This window comes from Nesoenas mayeri (assembly GCF_963082525.1).
Source record: "Nesoenas mayeri genome assembly, chromosome: 27".
NCBI lineage: Eukaryota > Metazoa > Chordata > Aves > Columbiformes > Columbidae > Nesoenas > Nesoenas mayeri.
Window position 1 is genome coordinate 3699425 of NC_137555.1, and position 21431 is coordinate 3720855.

The window sequence follows — 21431 nt, forward strand, 5'->3', positions numbered from 1 at the left end:
TAAGGCACCTGTCCCGCATTCATTATTGTAATTCATATTTCAAGCTCCAACACACCTGCAAAACCAACCTGAGTTCTGTTTTCTATGTCTTAAGACACCCACGTTCTCAAATTGAGGAAATTTCAAAGTAATTCGAGTCAAACTTAGGGCTGCTCTTTATTTCTAAAATTGCACTTCAAATGAATTTGAGAAGCCGCCCTGATTCCAAACCGATTTAGCACTCCATCCCTACAGAAAATGTCCTATTAACTTCCACAGACTCCAGCAGCAACAGGACTAAGTTTCCAACGCTGCACTTGCAATAAAATAATTCAACACGACAGTTGCATCTTATATTTCAGCCCCTTGGCTCTTGTCCTTGACCAAATTGTAGTTTTTAATCTCAGAGTACATTCCTGTCTTATCCAAAGGGAAAAAAATAGCTTAAGACACTGAAAAATAGATATATTTTTTGACATACCTGTTTATGGCATGAATAGGTGGAGGGGGAGCACACGACAACCTGGCACAGGCGTAGTAATCTCCTATTGATTCGATAATGCTGGCAACAACGGCGCTGAGCATTCCTATCACCCCGGCGGCTGAAATCGTTGGCAGTCCCCACTGAACTGTGAAGAAAAGAAAACTGAAATCTCTCGTGCCACAGAAAACAATGTTGGTATCAAAACAGCCAGCAATGTATTCGTCTTCAGTGGAATCAGCAAACTCCCTTCACAGTAACGCAGTCTGACAAGTTCAGGGAAATGAAAGGAGCAATGGAAAAACGGCCGACCCGACCGCTTTGATCACGCTTGGAAAATACCCAAAAAGCCCTAAACCCCACCAAAAAACATTCCTCCTGTTCAGAAGAGAAGGAATTCGAACTACCGCTTGTGGAAAAACAATTCTGATCAGTGAGGAAAACGCCACTTAATTATAATTGCTCTCAAAACTCAGCCTTCCTCTTCAGTAGAACAAACTTGAAACCAAAGGCCAACAACCAGCTACGATCGCTGCACAGACACCCTCCAACTTTAAATTTTTGTCGAGGAGAAAAATCAGATTAATTTAAGCCCGTAGAAAAGCTTGGCAGGTTTTCCACAGCAATTGCCTCGACGCTTTTATCTCTTTGAAACAGATGAGCCTCTCGCAACAAAAGGAACTTGAAATCACACGAATGTGAATGAACGAGGCTTGGGTAAAGAGTGTCGTGTCCTCTTATAAATACTTTTTTGTCCTTTGAAAGCACCGATTGGCACCCCCTGATTTTTCATCAGCCTGATTCTAACACTGCTGCTGGAAGTCGGGACATTTTTGTGTCATCGTTACGTTGTGCTACGCCAAGAACGAGCGTGTGTGGGGCAGAAAAGAGCATTAAGCTGGAAAAAACTCTCTTTAAACGAGAATTGATGACTCCAGTAGGTCTACAGGAGTTGCCATAACCCATCCTTATACAAGTCCAGATAAATCGACCATTCCCCAAAAAGTCCGTGTTTTATATAGAGTCACGTTATATTATTAGAAGTCAAGAGTTACCTAGATAAACTCTGCAAGTGCCTTATACAAGTTCAAGTTTCACAGACTCAGACTTTCTTGGGTGAGGCCTCAGAGTATCAAATTAAAAAGGAAAATAAGAAAAAACCCATCATCCTCACCTCCAATGTCTTTAGCTCAGTGCATGTTGAGTGCATTGGAATATGGTACTGAGAGCAAAATAGCAACCCCCATGAAAACAGCAGAAATGATACTCGTAGGTGTAGTATTAGAAAAAACAGCTCTTAAAACCAGATCTACTTACAAGGATAAGGAACCTTGAACCACGGAGCGACCAAGAGCACTCCCCGTCGGGCGTCTGTGCGAGCGTAGAAACCGTACTTGGAACTGTCAGGGGGAAAGACGTCTGTCACCGTGAAGATGAAGCAAAGCAACCACGACACCAAAATGGCTAAAATAATCTGGGAAAGAGAAGAAAAGCTCTTTAAAATAAACCATCACTGGCAATGTTCATCAACAGCAAATGGTTCCTGCACAGAATATCTATTATGCAGATACCTGAATCTGAATATCTATTATGCAGATATATCTATTATATCTATTATGCAGATACCGGGATCTGAAGTGAAATTTTGGGTCTGAACGAGCAGTAAATCCTGTAATAGATCCGTCAGGTGTTTCCCCCCGGCCTAAGCGGGACCTGAAGTAAAATTTTAAGTCTGAACAAGCAGTAAATCCTGTAATAGATCCGTTAGGTGTTTCCCTCCCTAACGAAGCTGCTGTTACAAAAGCTCTAGAATTAGAGCTTCTTCTCTCCCTTCACAACTGGGAAAGTCTCCAAATGGGCACTTTCACAAACTCAGGAATTAGTCTCAACTTTACTGGAGAATTAAAAAGAAGTCTCTCACATGGTGGAATGGAGTATTGCTTTCAGAAAACTAGAAGATAATGATCTTACCATTCCTTTGAGGGCTCTGTTTAGGCTTTCACTGCATGAATAAACTCACCTCCTTCTCTACCCCTTCCCTCCCTCCACCATCTTCATCACTCCAACAGCTCTTCATCACAGATACCACAATGGGCTCTGGCACAACTACAACATCAGACTATTTCCTTTGGCCAATGAGCCATTTTGTTAAGTTCCCATCAGCCTATTTAAGCTTTTATCTCACCTTTGTGATCTATTGTATTATGAAATATCAAAACCAAAGAAAAACAAAAAACCCAAAACACAAATTAGTTTTGGCAATGTAGGCCCACTGATGAGTGAGGTGGGTGCCCTGGTGACAGAAGATGCAGAGAAGGCAGAGTTACTGAATGCCGCCTTTGTCTCTGTCTCTCTGCCGGAGCCTGTCCTGAGGAGCCCCGTACCACTGAGGCCCCACAGGAAGGTTGGACAATGGAAGAGTTTGCCTGGACTGATGAAGACTGGGTTAGGGAGCAGTTAGGCAATGTGGATATCCATAAATCCACGGGTCCGGATGGGATGCACCCGCGGGTGCTGAGGGAGCTGGCTACGGTCATTGCTGGACCACTCTCCATCATCTTTGCCAAGTCTTGGGAAACGGGAGAGGTGCCTGAAGACTGGAGGAAAGCAAATGTCACTGCAGTCTTCAAAAAGGGCAGGAAGGAAGACCTGGGGAACTCTAGACCAGTCAGCCTCACCTCCATCCCTGGGAAACTGATGGAACGGCTTATCCTTGGTGCCATCTCAAGGCACATCAGGGATAAGAGGGTCATTAGGGGCAGTCAACATGGCTTCACCAAGGGGAAGTCGTGCTTCACCAACCTCATTGACTTTTATGAGGACATAACAAGATGGATGGATGATGGCAGAGCAGTGGACATGATCTACCTTGACTTGAGTGAGGCATTTGACACAGTCTCCCACAGCATCCTCACAGCTAAACTGAGGGAGTGCGGGCTGGATGAGCGGGGAGTGAGGTGACTGTGAACTGGCTGAAGGGAAGAAGCCAGAGAGTCGTGGTCAATGGGCAGAGTCCAGTTGAGGCCTGTATCCAGTGCAGTGCCTCAGGGGCAGTGCTGGGGCCGGTATTATTCAATATATTCATCAATGATTTGGACGAGGGAAAAGAGTGACTGTCAGCAAGTCTGCTGATGACACCAAGCTGGAGGAGTGGCTGACACGCCAGAGGCTGTGCTGCCATCAGAGACCTGGACAGGCTGGAGAGCTGGGCAGGGAGTAATTTAATGAAGTAGAACAAGGGCAAGTGTAGAGTCTTGTATCTGGGCAGGAAAAACCCCAGGTTCCAGTATAAGTTGGGGAATGACCTATTAGAGAGCAGCGTAGGGGAAAGGGACCTGGGGGTCCTGGGGACAGCAGGGTGACCATGAGCCAGCACTGGGCCCTTGTGGCCAGGAAGCCAATGGGACCTGGGGTGGGTTAGAAGGGGGTGGTCAGTAGGTCAGAGAGGTTCTCCTGCCCCTCTGCTCTGCCCTGGGGAGACCACATCTGCAATATTGTGTCCAGTTGTGGCCCCTCAGTTCCAGTTTATTTATTTTTTTTTCCAACTGAAGTTTAACTACTTACAGGGAACATTTTGAAAAGCTGCAGCCTGTACGCTGTCCATCCTTTCTTGGATTTGTAGATGGGTAAGGGAAATTTGACATTTCTGGCATACTGAGAAAACAGCAATACCAGGAAAATCGTCCTGCGAAAAAAAAGGAGGGTGGGACAAGAGGGACAAATCATTAGCACCAATATGTTAAAAATCCTTCTCAGCACAAACCTGTTCAGGCACTTCAGACACAGAATATCAATGTACACTGGAAATTTAGCCCATCAGAAGAGGATGTATTCTAAGCAAATCCAAACCAAAATGATTTGTATTCTAAAGTGCTGCAATAACAGCAGCAAACAGGTAAATGAAACCAAGAATATTAATCAGATCAGATAAAGATTTCCAGAGCCAAGCAGCCAAAGGGCTGCACTGTGCCCTCGCTTCTTTTTGACTAAAACTCCCATTTTTGTGCCATTTTTTGTGCGTATGAAGCACAAAGGTCGCTGCCTGCAAATAGGAAGAAACAGGAGAACTGGGAGCCTGTATATAAAATGTTTTACATTTCAAAACTTGCGTAAAACTCCAAAGCACTTGAAAAATTTCTGTCAAGGGAAATGATTTCTTAAGCATCCCCCTTTTTTGTCTATGCATCTTTCACTAAACAGCTGTAAATCATGCAGAACAGAGCCCCCAAAAAACAAGATTCCATTCAATTGCAGTTCACTTATTACAGTTTTTAGATGCCTCAAGTATTACAAATCCTCCCCCCTCATCCAAATTGCGGAGCTCCTCTAGATGCTCCAAATGTATTCAACTCTACAGTTAAATTAAGTATCCACTGCAATGAGAAGTATTCTAGAAAGCAGGTTGCTCAACTCTGAAAGACCCAAGCCCAGTTTGGTTATAAAAAGGCTCCAGAGAGTCAAGATGTCTGAAGCAGCAAAGCCTTGCTGCAATTTGAGATGATGTTTTTATCAGCTGACTTTACTCTAAATAAAAAGGCAGATTTTCAGCTTCCCTCCCCTTTCTGTCCAGGATCGGTTTCAGTCCATAAGAAACAAAACGGAGCTTTATTCTCCCTCGGTCTGCAGGAACAAAGAGCTCTGTACAAGAAGCATTTAGGTCCTTTAACCCCGAATGATAAAGGCACCTTTTCTGTGCCTTCACAAAACATTTTGGCATTTTTCCCCAAGCCCATTATGGAGAGATGGGCTGCGCTCCAAACAGCGGCTCTCCCGCAATGCTGCGCACTGGTGGCTTTTTAGTTCGATTTATTTAGTAGAGAGTTGTAAATAATGCTGAGGAGGACACATGCATTGACATTCACTGAGACCAATTCATTTCCCAGTTTGCTTGTCTACAAAATAGGTGTAATATTTTATTATATAGCGGGGTTGCTGCCATTCTGTAAAATATTACCAAAATTGAGGGCCCAAAAGCCCAGTTTTATTCACCAGATGTTGAGGCAAAGAGCAAGTCACGAATAATTTCCCTTTTGACCCACCACGATGTGCTGTGGTTAATGGGTTCAATTCTTTCAGTTTGGCACCTGCAGAACAAGCGAGGTCAGAAAACCACTTGGGAAGCTGAAAATCTTGTCAAATAGCATCTGCAGTTAACAGGATAACAGCTCTTACCCAGGTTTTATTCTGCTGTGAGAGTCAGCAATACAGGATTTTTAACTCATCAAAAGAGTCAAGACAACTTCAAGTGCCACATCTTGTAGAGATCAGTTACTTTTGAGTGGCTCTGGATGGCTATGGAGTTACATTTTTGCATAGCAGAAGCCAGAAATACTTATTGACTGGGTAATATTTAAATCCTGCTCCTAAATTGATTTGGTTTTTTTTTCCAGCTGCAAAATGTCAACTTTAATTACATGTTTCCATGTCCAATTCACCAAAGGTCTGGCTTGATTGATTTAACATTAGTCCCAACTTGCACAGAATTTGTTTTACAGCAAAATAAAACATTCCTTTGGGTCAGCTGCTTTGACATAGCGGAATTACGAAAATATTCATGATGCTAACATCCGAGATAAAAGAGAATTAAACAGCCCTTTTAATCATAAGCTGCACTTACAGAATAGTTTATGTGTTCAAAGTACTGTGCAAACAGATTAGTCAAATCAGAACCTGATCTCATCAAGTCGTTCCTTCCGCTTCCAGAGCCAGCACAAAGTTGGTCACTATATATTGAACAGAGCAACCGCCTCAGCCCATTTCCTTCTCCCTAAAAGGTGGTTTCCATCCTGAGCTGGCTATTTATCCACAGCATCACACAGGAAGCTTTTGTCTTCTCTTCATCTCATTTTTCTCAGTTATTCCCTTTCACCCCACTAATCTCAATTCTTTAATTTCCCTGGCATCTCTACTTACAGAAGCACATAGATCATGCCCTGAAACTCGGCTTTTTTGTCTACTGAACAGAAACCTGACTACTTTTGCCTCATTGACTGATGGCGTTCATGGAAATACATACGTTCTCTGTCATCATACAAATTTCTCTAGGCTATGGATAAGCAAACCAGTAATAGTGATAACCGGACCACTACTACCAACGGTATTTACTCACTTTTGCAGAATAAGAAATATATACGATATCATCATAAAATCAGAAATTAAAATTGTTCACTGATCTCTCTGGCGTTTTGCTAAATCATCTTTGCCGTAACACCGATTTAGACCCAGCCAATGGCTCCCAGACCAACTATTGTTTCATACAATCCTCTGTTCTCCATTCCTCACCTTACACTGTTGTCCTTCCCTTCCTCTTCTCAAGCTGCTGCCATCCTTATTCCCGAATTGCCAATTAACCCTATCCCAGACCCACTCCCATTCCTGCCCAGGCTATTTCTTCACACTGAGAGCCTCTGGCTTTTTCCTGCACCCCAAAGTTCCTGCCAAGAACACCCTGGAGTACTCACAGCATAGCGATACCCCAGTGTTTGCCGGCTCTTTCTCCAGCGGCTTGGAAACCGGAGAGGCCGATGAGAGCGACGGTTGGCGTGATGGTCAGAGGTCCAATGTATCTCAACAGGGCACCGGGAAGGCCGAGCAAACCGATCACCACTTCTATCAGGGAGGACATGATAATAGCACCTTGGATCTGAACACACAAGAACGGGAAAGAGTTAAAAGCAAACCGCAAACGTTTCGTTTTTCTGCTCTGGATTACAAACTGCACTTAAAAGAATTCAGCGACACAGAAGAACTCAGCAAATTTTTTGTCATAAAACAGCTCATTATGTTTAAGTGGCTTATTGTTTAAGCATAACGCTTATGGTTTTTTTAAATTTTATTTATTTTTTTCTCCACAAAACTATGCCACAACAGACCAGTGGGCCAGCCTGGTCGCTGTGCGGATAGCACATCACACTGTCAGACAGGAGACCTGGGTTCCAGGCTAACCTTTAAGCTCTCAGATCGAACCGGCAAGGGTTGCAGGCGCCACGGAGGTGGGAGGTGATGCTCCTAGCTCCTAGGGACAGAGTGTGGGCTGCACTGTTCACAAGTGCTCCTTAGAAGCTGGTATAGAGCAGCGTTGTGGTCTCAGGAGACTGTCAGCCCTCGTGGCTGCAGGGCTCTTGGCAGGATGTCGCTATGGTTTGAACATGGGGAAGAGAGAGGGGTGGGTTTTAATTCAGGAAAAGCGTGCAGCCCAAAGCGACGGGATGGGAGAGAAAAATTCCATGACACACGTCTGAGTTTGGATTGCGCTAGCTAGCACTCCGCCGGGACGCCTGCGCACACCGGGCTCATTAATGGTTACAGATATCTAAAGGGGGAGTGTCAGGAGGATGGAGCCAGGCTCTTCTCGGTGACAACCAATGATAGGACAAGGGGCAATGGGTTCAAACTGGAACACAGGAGGTTCCACTTAAATATGAGAAGAAACTTCTTCCCAGTGAGGGTGGCAGAGCCTGGCCCAGGCTACCCAGGGAGGTTGTGGAGTCTCCTTCTGTGCAGACATTCCAACCCGCCTGGACACCTTCCTGTGTAACCTCATCTGGGTGTTCCTGCTCCATGGGGGGATTGCACTGGATGAGCTTTCCAGGGCCCTTCCAGTCCCTGACATTCTGGGATTCTGTGATTCTGCAGAGCGGGACTGAGTTCAGACTGCGGTGCTGCGAGTGGAGAAGGAGCTGGATCTAGTTCAACAAGCCGCTCAGGAGAATTGTCTTAAGACACCCAGGGACGGACAGATTTGCTAACTGCATATTTACCTTCCACGGGACAGCCTATTGAACACGGGACAGCAGGCACGTGGCCTGGGAGCAGCTGAACCGCTGCCAGCGAGCGCAAATCACAAAGTGTTACAAGATGAGTTTTCATCTCACGTTTTACTGCGTGTCTTTCGGAACGTGGTAACTAACTCCTTGTATTTTGCTGTCCAGCAATGAATGAGTTGTAAAAAAAATACAAAAAAAATGAAGGCTTTCACGAAATGAGTAAAGGGATATATCCAAATGAAAATCGCAGTGAAAAAAAGAATTACCAACTTAAAGACGAGAACACACAGAGGGTTGGGTGAGAAACTGGACGGGAATTGGACAGATCAACAGCTAAAGGCGACTCTTACATTACCTCTCGTATTCTGGGATACCAGATGTGCTCAGTGTGCAGCAGCTCTGTTGTTCCATTTGTAACTGTTATATCTTACAAAAAAGAAGAAAAAAACATGAGTATTTATTCCTCGGCCACTTTGCCATTATTTAATACAAACCAAACCTCTCCTTAAGCTGCGTCTGACAAATAAGCCCTGATTTACACAGAAGAAAAGTTCTGCAATGCTACAAATCAAGTAATAACACATTTCCATTCCCCACGAGCCAACCACTAATTTTACCCACTGCACCAAAGTGGGAAAAAATCATAACTTTCAGAAAGAAAGGTCAATTAGGGATCCTCTTCCCACTCCAATAAACAGATGAAAGCAGAATTCCCCAACCAGGAATCCAGTACTTCAGTGTTTGCTGTTCGCCAATTCGGGTCACTCACTGAACAACGAACTGACCCGTGGTGACACCTCTGGAAGGTTAAAAGGTTCAAGAGCAAGATGCAGCAAAGGCTCATCTTGAAAACACGTTAACAATCGAATATTGTCCAAACTTGCTCTGCAAAACCCATCAGATATGAGTTAAACAGGGAAATACTGGTCCTGAGGTGATGCTGAACATTGCTCAAACTTCCTGCTACTCAGCTTAAAAAAGGACTTGACTGGACTCACTATTTCCAAATACCACAAAGGAACATTTACAAAATCCTTCTGCCTTTCTCTACATTGTTAACAGTAGAATTGTTTTGCGCTACTCATGGATTTCTTCTGTCAACATTTTTAATATTAAATAAAAAAATCCCAGCAAGAGAATTCAACAAGGGCAATTTTAAGAATCTTTTTCCAAGGTACAAAGTTTTAATATTGTAAAAAGAGAGACCTTATTTTCTTCTGTTCCCTGCTCATTAATTGCAGTTTCCTATCCAACGGTTTTGCAGTCGCACTGTATGTGATCTGGGTCATTCGCCACTTAAAGCTGAACGAGTGTAAATGACAGTTACCTGTATTATTACATTTCCACTTCTCCAGGGAGAGGATTGCTCTAGCAGGCGCTAAGAATGCAAAAGCACTTGCTTGAAACAAGGGTAACCTGGTGGAAAGGGAAAGAAGAGACGCTGATGTTTCTCGGTGTTACGGTACGGTCAGGGTATCAGTCGCAGTGAGGTGGTGGCTCACTCTCCAAACCATCTTTTATTGGTGGTTATTAAGAATGTGAAACATAAGAAGTTATTAAAAAGAACAGACATAAAAACACTACGACTCCACAAACCCAAGACTTAACAGAAGATGCTACACGCATTAACTAATACAACACCTATAACAGGTAATTCCTGGTAGGTACTAGACTTTGATTTAAGCTTTTGACTCAGCAGCACAACCAGGATACAGATCCTCAAGTAAGCACCAGAACGTGCAGCTTTTACCATCCCACTGCATTCAAAAAGCTCTTGGATGGAGCAGCACATGGTCTGTGTGCTCAACACCTTCCCTTTGCATGACAAGCACTACAGTCATTTGTACATTCATCTCGAAGTGTACGTGTAAGTAACTATTAGGCTGATAAGAGCTGATTAGATGTTCCAGGTGGCTACTGACAATAAATACAAGAATTTCAAGACGACATTCTTACCATTGGTGTTTACACTTCCCAAAAGGCTGAAGATCTAAAGAGTATCTAATACATATTTATTGAATCAATCGTAGTGCGTGCAACATCACATATATTCAGGCGTTACTTAACCACAGAGAAGACGCACTTTGAACTAGCCTGTAAATACTGTCGATTAATGGATTGTAACAAGATTCTCTTCAATAGCAGATCTCAAACTGCAACATGTGGGACATTTAATTGCTCCTGTGGCTCTGGTTACCGCGTCGTGTTTATGGCTGTTTTACAGCCGCAATGATGCCAGTGCAAACACTGGCAAAGGAAAAAACTGAGGGGAGCAGATTCAGATAAAGATCAGAAAAGGCACAAGGAAAGGGGAAATAATCCTACACATGCTTAATAAAAAAGATCAACCCAACAACATTGACTAATGGTGAAGTTCACAGGCGGGAAGTCAGAACAGCTGAACTGTGATTTTAAAGGAGTTTTGAGGAATTGAAAAAGCTGATCCACCTACTGCAAACTGCATTAAAAAGCCAAACTTCCTAAGCCACATGAGCCCCCCAAGCACATCCGCCTGTCACAAATTCCCATCAAAGGTTCTTCCAGCTAAAAATCAAAGCTCCATCTTTGGTGAAGAAACGGTTGGTGGCTACGAGTGAATGATTCACCTTATTTTTCCAGGTTCGTTAAGCACAGGGAGCGAGTTGGTGCCCACGGCAAAATGCGCAATACCTGTAACAAGCTGTTACTCCTCCGTCCCACCTACGCAGAACACCGTCCCCCCCGATCATTTTGGAAATATACATTGCAGAAACATTCTTTGGTGATGAAGTTGGTTGTACAGAGTGTGAGGTTTGTATCACACAAAACAATCCATATACATATAGCGCATATCTCAGTGCATCTTGCTTTGTGACCTGTTCAACCTTTATACAAGACTGTTAACTTGGAATATTTACCAAAAGGACCAGTAGGCCCAAAATATATATTTTTTCTAAGCATAAAAATAAAATAGTGTGGTTTTGCATGTGTGAGTGGAATTTATGTGTCTTTTCTTTTTAATGTTAAACTTATTACTCAAAATCAGCCAACCAAGATCAGTCTCTTTCCGAAGACACAGCTGCAGTTTGCAACACCACTTTATAAAATACCTTTCCCATTACTAAATGTTACTAACTGGGTAAAGTACCACCAGCTTACAATGGGAATATCATTCTAATTTCACGTCTAAATTGTGAAGTTGCTCAATTTTGGCACCAGCCCTTGTGAAGACAGAGCTTTTCATGCAGTTCAAGCATCTGGAAATGTCTTGGTTATCTTAACATTTCACACAGATGTAAGAGGGCTCAAACAACGTAGCAATGGGCACAGCAACAAACCTAAAACCTTCAAGTATATTAAAGTTGTATTTGATGGTCTCAGTCATCCTAATTACTCTGAGTCCTTGCCAAATCTTTTGGCTTATTACACAACCTAATAAATAGCTTGAATTCCTAAAATTAGTATGGGTACCCAAGTGACAACGACTCCACCTCGTAATTGAGCTAAATCCATCTTTAAGGACCTTAAAACCGCGGAATTTGACCTTTTGAAACCATAGTGGCTTTATTTGCTGAAATACTTGGTAGCTGACAGCCTTGCCAATAAATACTTTAAAACCTCATCTAGAGAACGTCGGTGCTATAGCGCATTCCCACCCTTACATAAAACCAGAATCACATGTTAAAGGGTTATAAAACACTCAACCGTGGAAGTTTTCTCCTTAAAGATCACTTACTTAAGACCCAAACACAACTGAGTCTTCAGTGTATAAACCTGTGCAAGGAGAAGCCACTGAAAAGGATAAAGAAACCACCATGGAGGACAGAGGTGGGATTATCAGAATGAACTTTTCATACAAAACAGCGGAATGATTTTCTAAGTTCAGTAAGATAAAATAAAATAATAAGGGAAGTTCTTATTTCGAAGGAAAAGGATGAGAAAACTAACTAAAATAGTGACTATGATTACATTGGAAAACCTGAAATGTTTGGATAATTTTTAGATGAAAAGCTGATCTATGAGCACAAGTGATCCACCGCCCTGTTGAGATAACTCTTCCACCCGAAGATTCTGTTTCTTAGATAAACCTTTAACAATTGTGGGCCTGTTTGTCTGTTTTCTATTGGAATGCACGATTTCAGCTTGCACTGTTCTTAAATTGCACTAAATGACCCACAAATCATTCAAGTAACCATATGAGGGCACGCTCTTAAAATATGCATTTTGTCTGGGTATCCCTATAAGGCCACATTAACATGTATTTCTTTCCAATTCAATTCATTACCTTCAACTCAGAGCAATTAACAAATAAAACTAAATGATTTATTTGTATTGGAAGAGTCAATTCAAGGTTCCCCCACCTTTTTAATTTGACAAGCGCACATGCAATTTGCTGCAGGACTCATCACAACCACTTAAATACTGGCAAGAATACAGTAACATTCAACAAACTGGTAAAAATATTCAAATTAGATCCTCTTTACCAAGGTGTACGAATTTATCCTTTCCCCCAAAAACACCCGTACCCTGTTTTCCTGAAAATAAGACAGGGTCTTACATTAATTTTTGCTCCAAAAACTTATTACTTTTTTACACATACAGCTGCCTGGGCACTATTTAAATTGGTTTTTTATATTAACTGTAACTAGGGCTTATTTTTGGAGCAGGGTTTGTATTTCGAGCATCCTCGAAAAGCCTGAAAAATCATGCTAGGGCTTATTTTAGTGGTAGGTCTTATTTTCGGGGAACCGGTACCTTCTCTGTCTTCACGGATTTCCCTCTCCCTCCCATGCTGTGTTTTCTTGCCCTGCAAATACCTTCTCTGATTTCAGATCCGCCTTTTTTTGGGAGCAGCTTTCCAAAAGCTTTGCCTAACCGCCTCATATCTGACCTGCTATCTTCTGGGTCGTGTTCATCCTTGGAAAATAAAGACAACCTACCTCTTGGGTCTCGGACCGCAGCCAGGAAATCCCAACAGATGTTTTAGGACCAGCTCAACAACTAGAAACAAGTCCCGCATCTCACCTGCACCCAAAAGTCGTTTGTAACAACGTCGTGATGCCCACACAGAAGAAAATGGTCCCGATCAACTGGCTGGTGGCCCACTGGTCAAACCCGACGCACATGGCATCAGCGAGCAAAAAGGGCACAGCTATCGTTCCACTGAAACACGTTAAGTAATGCTGGCAAGAGAAAAATGCTTTGTTAATCCTGCAGCCAATATTAAGAAAGTAAATCAATATATGAGCATCTTTTCTTTTGTGTTGGATGCTTCTGAACGATCCAAAGGTCTCGTTTCCTGGTCCTAAGTGTTTCTTCCAGTATTTTTCTGCCATAACCTGTTGCTAACGGTCGCTATTTCTGTAGGATAATCCAGGTTATTTACACAGCCACATGGCCGCTGTTCTTGATGAGGAGGTATCCAGGAAACTGTGCGCAAAACAGCTTCTAACCCAGAAAAGCAGATAAATAACTCCATTCACTTTCAACCATGTGAAAAAAACATTTGCTTACAAATGAACTTAGAGCACATGCAAACTAGGATGCAAATAACCTCCCAAGCACCAGAAACCAGGGACTCAGTAATTCTTTTTCAATCTAAATACATTAAGCAAACAAACACAAGTAACCACGTCCAATAAGGCAGGGAAATATAAAATCCCCTACAGAACTGCCTGTCCTTGAGGAGAGGCAGAAATAAAAACGATGCTTTGGAATGTGTTTGTTTGGAGATCTCAACATACTTTACAGATATTAAGAAATTCTCAGCATTCCTGTGGGACAGATATTATTGCCATTTGAGAGAGAAAGGGGATGAAACAAACTGTTTTGGCGCACACAACTGAGTGGTTGAGCTGGCAGGAGGGTCCAGCTCACTACTCCAGGTTTACTCACCGCAGGACACACACAGAGCACAGAATTACCCTGCCCTGCTTACTACTGAGGATGATGTCATCAAGCTTGTAGGACTGAAGTGTACAGTATTGCATCTGGGTAGGAACAGCCCCAGGTTCCAGTATAAGTTGGGGAATGACCTATTAGAGAGCAGCGTAGGGGAAAGGGATCTGGGGGTCCTGGGGACAGCAGGGTGACCATGAGCCAGCACTGGGCCCTTGTGGCCAGGAAGCCAATGGGACCTGGGGTGGGTTAGAAGGGGGTGGTCAGTAGGTCAGAGAGGTTCTCCTGCCCCTCTGCTCTGCCCTGGGGAGACCACACCTGGAATCTTGTGGCCAGCTGTGGCCCCTCAGTTCCAGCAGGACAGGGAACTGCTGCAGAGAGTCCAGTGCAGGGCAACAAAGATGCTGAAGGGAGTGGAGCATCTCCCGGGTGAGGAAAGGCTGAGGGAGCTGGGGCTCTGGAGCTGGACAAGAGGAGACTGAGGGGGGACTCATTCATGGTTACAGATATCTAAAGGGGCAGTGTCAGGAGGATGGAGCCAGGCTCTTCTGGTGACAACCAGTGATAGGACAAGGGGCAATGGGTTCAAACTGGAACACAAGAGGTTCCACTTAAATTTGAGAAGAAACTTCTTCCTGGTGAGGGTGGCAGAGCCTGGCCCAGGCTGCCCAGGGGGTTGTGGAGTCTCCTTCTGTGCAGACATTCCAACCCGCCTGGACACCTTCCTGTGTAACCTCATCTGGGTGTTCCTGCTCCATGGGGGATTGCACTGGGTGAGCTTTTCAGGTTCCTTACTGTCCCTGACATTCTGGGATTCTTTGACACACCAAACGCTAAACGAGCTTTAAAAGTTAGAGAGAAAAATATTATAGCTGTTTTGAAACGTACCTGTAAGCCCAAAAATATGCAGAGGTACCAAGGAGGAACGTCTTCGATAGTGTAAATCATGTCAGTTCTCTGTGCGTCTAAACTGCCGCTGCTGTCCAGCGTCTCTGCCAACGAGCTCTGTTGTGATGGGGGGACACAAGAAACAGCAGCGGGTCACACAGGAATACACCCAATTTCAACTATCAGGCCGTTCCTGATGCTCCAAGGTTGGTATAATACTCCCAGGCTGGAGTATTATACTCCCAGGTTGGTATAATATTCCCAAGCAATACCGATACGTTATATTTTTAAAGCCTTTTTCACCTCTGCCAAGCTCATCTGTAGCTACTGCATTTGTACCAAACACATGTACTTCTGTAAGCGATTCCCTGCTTATTTATACCAACACAATTGTTTGTTTATGATACAACTGATCTGGCAGGCAAAAGCTGCCAAAAAATTGCATTATCATGACAGACTCGTCTACTAAAAAACAAGAAATAAAAGGAAGAATCAGAACTAAGTACAAGAGTCAACAATAGCTATTTTTAAAGCAGAATGGCCATCCTTGCATAAGTAACCAAAATCACAGGCAAGAGAGTTCCTTATTACAGTAATTGCTTCCCCCCCTTCATTCTTACTCAATTTCAGTCTCGGTTAACTTTTTTCAAGCCACAAGATTTATAATTTTTGCTTCCATGCCACATTCAAACAGTCAAGAAAAATGCTAAACATTGTAACTGAACATATCCATGGCCAATTTATATTAACTGGGACGGGAATTTCAGCGAGCCCACACTCGCCTTGTGTCCTAATTTGTGGAGAACTAACACACAACTGACCACACATACACACACATCAAAATCCCCACTGATATTCCATTAAAAAACTGATTCAGCTCAATCATTTCTATCAATCAATCATTTAGCTCAATCATTTCTTCCTTAAGACTACACAAAATTGCTTTGTTCCAATGTTCTGGTTTTGAAATTCCTGCGAACAAACCCACAATTGCTCCAAAGCCCAAATACCAACAATAAAAGCAGGAGGAAGTATTGGGTTTTATCATTTCAGCTCAACTATCCAAAGAAATCCCTTATATAACCACTGCTGACCTAATCCCCACTCGAACACAACAAACTCATGTGGAATGGCCTTACACAAAGACCAACAACTTTGCCAGACTCGTGACTGTGCCTCAAGTGGCCTTTACTTCTTCAGAAATCACAATGCGACCACAGTTTGTGCTTAGATAATCTCCATGTGGTTTATCATCTCCAAGGCCAGGGAAACCTGACCCATGGTACTTCCCTCCGATTCCTGTTGGGAAAATCTATGCCAGCGGGTTAATTCAAATTGAGGGAGTGTAAATGACCGCAGCTCTATGGGAAAGGTCGAGGGTATTACGATGGAAAAGGGAAATGCAGAAGTGCTAATTTCAGAAGAGTCGTTAAGCACCGAGCAATCTGCTCACCAGGATGAGTTGAACTGAAGTGTGGGTCCTACACAGAGGAATAAGGGAAACTGTTCACTGCCCAACTCATCTTGCTGATTTGCAGCACCCACACCAATCTTTTAATTGGATTGAAAACTGAAAGGCTGCTCTCCTGAATTGAATCTCTAAAAATGACAAACGTAAAGAATCAAAGACTGGAATTTTAGAGCTTCCCCTCATGCTGGAGGGCGAGCGCTGAGCGACCGTGAAACCGTACGTGTCTTGTCTCTAACTGGGGCTTCGGAAAACAGGCGAATATCTGCACGACAATGCGATTACGTGTGGATCCAAGGCAGGATACCAAGGTCTGACCTGCTCAGATGGGCAGAAGGAGGAAGACTCAACAGCCGACAGAGTTATGGACATTTAGCATCACTAGAGGCTTCTGAGAACTTGCTCAGGAAAACCAAGATTCACTCAGAGAAGCTCCTGGGTTACTTTCTGTTGTTACAAAACAGTTTTGTTAACCTTTCCTCAGAAACTACACAAACACATACATCTATATCTACAAAAATATGCATACGATTGCCTCACCTCTCTTTTATTTCACTGCAACATACGCTCTGCCTGAGAACTTTGCTCACCAGTGATGCTGCCTGTTTATTCAACATTTTGACTAAGAGGTCGTCACCCACTCTCAGAGGTCACGAAGGAAGAAAGAACGATTACAACATCTGCTCCCAAGGCAGGAACAACGAGGTGTCAGCAGAAAATAACTGTTTGCTGTATGAATCACATCACTGTTGGCATCCTAAAGCCACCCAAAGAGCAGCGCAGATTCAGGAGAACAAAACGGGACTATTTCCCACCTGGCTACGGTGCACTGAGCAACCAGCACGACTCCTTCCACTGACAGACAGAAATGGGGTTTTCAAAGCTCATGATGTTCTCATGGAGGATATCAGGTGTTCTAAAAACCCGCTAAGTGATCCGCACAGATTGGTGGTTCTGTTTCAGCCCTTACCTTTTGAAAACCCAACTTTTGGCCTCTTTTCTAGCATTTCCAAAACAATATCCAGGGGCTACTTAACTATTCCACCTAGTGCCAAACACTTGTTTTTCTTCACAGGACTGATGAGGTCACATCACATAGATTCCTGAACTCCTCCACTTTCTTCTCTAGTCTAGTCTAGTCTAGTCTAGTCTAGTCTACTCTACTCTACTTCCCCTCTTCTATGGGCAGCAGAAATCAGAAGCAACAACCTTTTTCTACCAGGACGACCACGGCACATGCAGCAAGTTTATTAGTCCTGAAAGAGCTTTCCATATGTGGTTCCATTTACATCTACGTTTGTCTGCAAAGAACAAAAAGATGAGCAGGCACCAGGTCTAGGAACAAGTCAACTCATCATAGAAAACAGATCAACAACTGCTAAATCATTTAAGTGAAGTTTATCGGTCTTCCAACAAAAGAATTTCAAAATTTACAGCATAATTAGCATAGCAAAGTCTGTCATACACAGCAATGTGTTCAGATTAAAAACAATCCAGGATATTCCTCACTTCCTCCAAAAGCCAGACTTGTTCTGCTTTGGGAGAGGAAGTTTTCGCCTTGACCAAGCTTTTAGCAGATAATGGCTACAGTGAAATGATATAAAAGAGCCCAAATGAGGAATGTGAGAGCAGGGTGAGGTCGGGCCAGCCCATTGAAAGTCACTGGGGAGTCACCGGCCCCGTCATTGCTCGAGCATGTGGCTGCTGGTTTAATGCACTGACCGCGTGCTGGTTCTTGCCAAGTAAACTGGGAATTAACTGCACCTTGGAGAGTGAGATACCCATCTGAGACTAATAGGTTCTTCTTACATTTAACTGGCCAAAGGTGGGACAACACAAAAATTAAATGGAAAAAACAGAGTAAGTACAAAGGGTGGGTGGGAATAGAGACAGATGTAGCAAAAATGTTGGGGAAAAACAAAACAAAAACCAGAATAAACCCACCCCAAAATTCAAAGAAGCAAAACCCAACAGCAGTGCAAGATGAAGGCTCTGCTATCAAGTACCAAAAACCCCCTGATTATCTGTGGGGAACAAGCCCTTTAGAAAAATTCTTAAATAAAGAGCTGACAACATGTTCAAATTAATTCTATTAAGCAACAAGCAACATGGCATTGTTTACTATATAGGGATGCAGCAATACAGTTATTTCTCATTTGGCCTAATAGTTTAATGTTTCAGTTAAGAAATATTGAGAGACAATGAACTGGGGCATCCTCCAGCAATTAAGTGCATTGCAGTCCCTTTTGTCAAAGGCTTTTTATGCATTTGCATTCACTTTTTTGGTGAATGATGCCTCAAGAGGAATGGAAAGCCAAGAACAAAATAAGCATGCACATGAGGTGGACTGCGAACTGGCTGAAGGGAAGAAGCCAAAGAGTCGTGGTCAAATGGGGCGGAGTCCAGTTGAAGCCTGTATCCAGTGCAGTGCCTCAGGGGCAGTGCTGGGGCCCGGATTATTCAATATATTCATCAATGATTTGGACAAGGGAATAGAGTGACTGTCAGCAAGTTTGCTGATGACACCAAGCTGGGAGGATGCAGCATGCTTAAGCAAAAAGCAGGAGGTTTGCTCAGATTACCAGAAATAGTAGCCTCAAAAACTTAATACATGAGGCTGTTAATTGCAACATTCCCTGCAGGCCACAGCAAAGGTTTAACTCAAGCAGATCTGGTTGATTAAAAGCTCATGGTCTCTACAAGGTGAATTATCACCCATCATTTCCATTTCTGATCACACGGATCAAGCGGAAGGGAGTAAAATATTTGCTTGGTAAAAACAGGCCATGAAGACATGTGTTAATGTCTGGAGATGGTTCATCTGAGTTGCACAATTTCACCCCCAACACCTTTTGCTCAAGGCTTTTATCAGATTGTGTCTCTCTGCACTAGCCTGAGCATGGTCTAGAAATTGGGCACCGCAGACTTGTGTGTGTCAACAGTTGCCAAAATGTGTCCGTTAAACTATCAGCGTGATCAGTTGGGAGTTGAGATGTATTCAAGACGTACGGACAGACTGTCTGTAAGAGACAGAGTGTACAGAGGCGCCTTGTGGCATTCACAACAGTCTTCTACAACGTCACACTACAAGACCTTTGTCAGAACCACCTGTTTCGTTTTCAATCTGAAATTCAGGCATGAATTTTGATGTCTGATCGCTTTGATATCATCCTTGCCCCAAGAGAATGTACAGCCTCAAAGGAACGAGCGGTATGACTTGGAATCCAGAGTTTTGTTCTTGTTCCAATTCTGACATCTGAAAAATTTGGTCAAATTGAGGTGTTTCAGAGATAATGCTTAAACACAAAGCCAATTAGGTATAAACACTTCAGAAGGTGTTGTTCAGATTTACTGTAATCCTCTTCTTTTAAACAAAAAAAACCAAATTCACACTCTTCTTGCAATATTATAATTGAACAAGCTTGAGGAATGATGGAATTGAGAAAAAAAGATGGAAAAATCACAAACTGGTCTCATTTGAGGCCTCAACTGGGTCTTTTTGAACAGCTAAGACGCAATCATCGTTACCTTAAGGAAAAATGGTCAAGGGTTTTAATGAAAGACCTGAACTTCACTCACAAAGCTGTCGCCAAATAATGGTAAGCATCCACTTACTTGAGCTTTTGAGGTCCCTTCCTATCCCTGACATTCTGTGATACTGTGTGATCCTGTGAAAACGCAAGAATGAGTTCTCAACCAGACAGAAACCACCACGTACCTTTTCTGCGATGCCATTTTCTGTAGTATAGATGGCCATCAGCTCCGTGTCTTCTGTATCCTGATCGCCGCTGGATGTTGCTCCACCGTTTATCACAACCTTAACAAAACAAAAGAAGCACAAGGTCTTAAAATACACATGTTTTTTTCTGCAATCATACCTCTGTTTTCTCCCTTGGTGCTTGACATCTGCCTTTGACATTTTGTCAGAAAACGTGGCAAGCCGTAATTTCTACAACAGCGTGTCTGGGAATGTACAGAAGCTTGAAAGAAATCACATGCAGCTCCTCAAAGTTTCGATAGCGAGGGTGGGGGGAACTACAAGAGTTCTTAAGAGACAGATGTACAACAGAATGATGCAACTGAAAATCTGAATGAGTAAAAGAAGACAAACAAATGTTTCCTTAGTCAAGTAACTCAGGGGCTGGTGTGTTCTGCAGGATGACAGTTAATTGTTCTAATAATGAACCTTCCCGGGTATTGAATGTCCTGTGCAGAGCACTGCTTGGGAGCACACGCCTGAAATAACTGCAGACAACAGAACTGGTCACATTTCTAGATAAACAAGTGGCAAAAGATGTTTTACTAACTACTTGTGGACGTAAAGGTTTAGTACAATACGGTTAGACAAAGCGTTAAAACTGATTCACGCCACTTGATGCTGTGGTACCTGCACTGGTACTTACAGGCAGGGTGAAAAAGGTGGGATGCTTCGATTCATCCTCATATTTGCCTTCTGTTGAGCCTCCCGCCTCCACGGATTTGGACGTGGTGTTCTTCCCGATCCCCATCGTTTCCAGAATGTCCAGGACTTGCATACAGCACCCAGAGGATGCTCCTGGGATGACAGGCCAGGTACCACGGACAATAATTCAACCAGCGGCACCTCCAGGGATCACCAAAGCGCTCAGTAATCCAGCTGGAACATCAGGATGGCTCGTTTAGGTATCATTAGCATTGACGGCACCTAGAATTGAAGAGACAAATTAATTTCTTCTTGATTACACAAGATAGATGTACAAACACACATGCCCTGCAGCCTTGGTTCCTGTTCATGCTCGTGACTCACCAACTCTTACAATTCCTTTTGGATTTGATAATTAGCAGATTATCATTTCAAGATAAAGCTGATGATATTTTCAGTTCTTCCCGACGGGAATACCGTGATTATTCTCTCCTTCTTCTCTTGTGGTCGTCAATTATTAATAGTATATTTAAACTCTGGTTCTGTTTCAATTTCACGGTCATTTCCATA

General features: G+C 43.2%; 1 protein-coding gene across 1 annotated transcript in view; it reads right to left on the reverse strand.

Moving 5' to 3' along the window:
* The window catches only part of SLC23A2 (solute carrier family 23 member 2), a 32429-nt gene extending 11297 nt beyond the window's left edge, over window positions 1-21132 (reverse strand). The window contains exons 1-10 of the mRNA XM_080360406.1: window positions 20863-21132; window positions 20178-20276; window positions 14992-15108; window positions 13231-13388; window positions 9554-9642; window positions 8582-8652; window positions 6922-7103; window positions 4025-4145; window positions 1778-1934; window positions 461-608 (exon numbers count right to left, since the gene is read on the reverse strand). Coding sequence (XP_080216532.1) covers window positions 461-608; window positions 1778-1934; window positions 4025-4145; window positions 6922-7103; window positions 8582-8652; window positions 9554-9642; window positions 13231-13388; window positions 14992-15108; window positions 20178-20276; window positions 20863-20994 — 1274 coding nt within the window. The 5' untranslated portion in view covers window positions 20995-21132. The remainder of the gene's footprint in view (window positions 1-460; window positions 609-1777; window positions 1935-4024; window positions 4146-6921; window positions 7104-8581; window positions 8653-9553; window positions 9643-13230; window positions 13389-14991; window positions 15109-20177; window positions 20277-20862) is intronic.
* Between the last annotated feature and the right edge of the window lie 299 nt (window positions 21133-21431).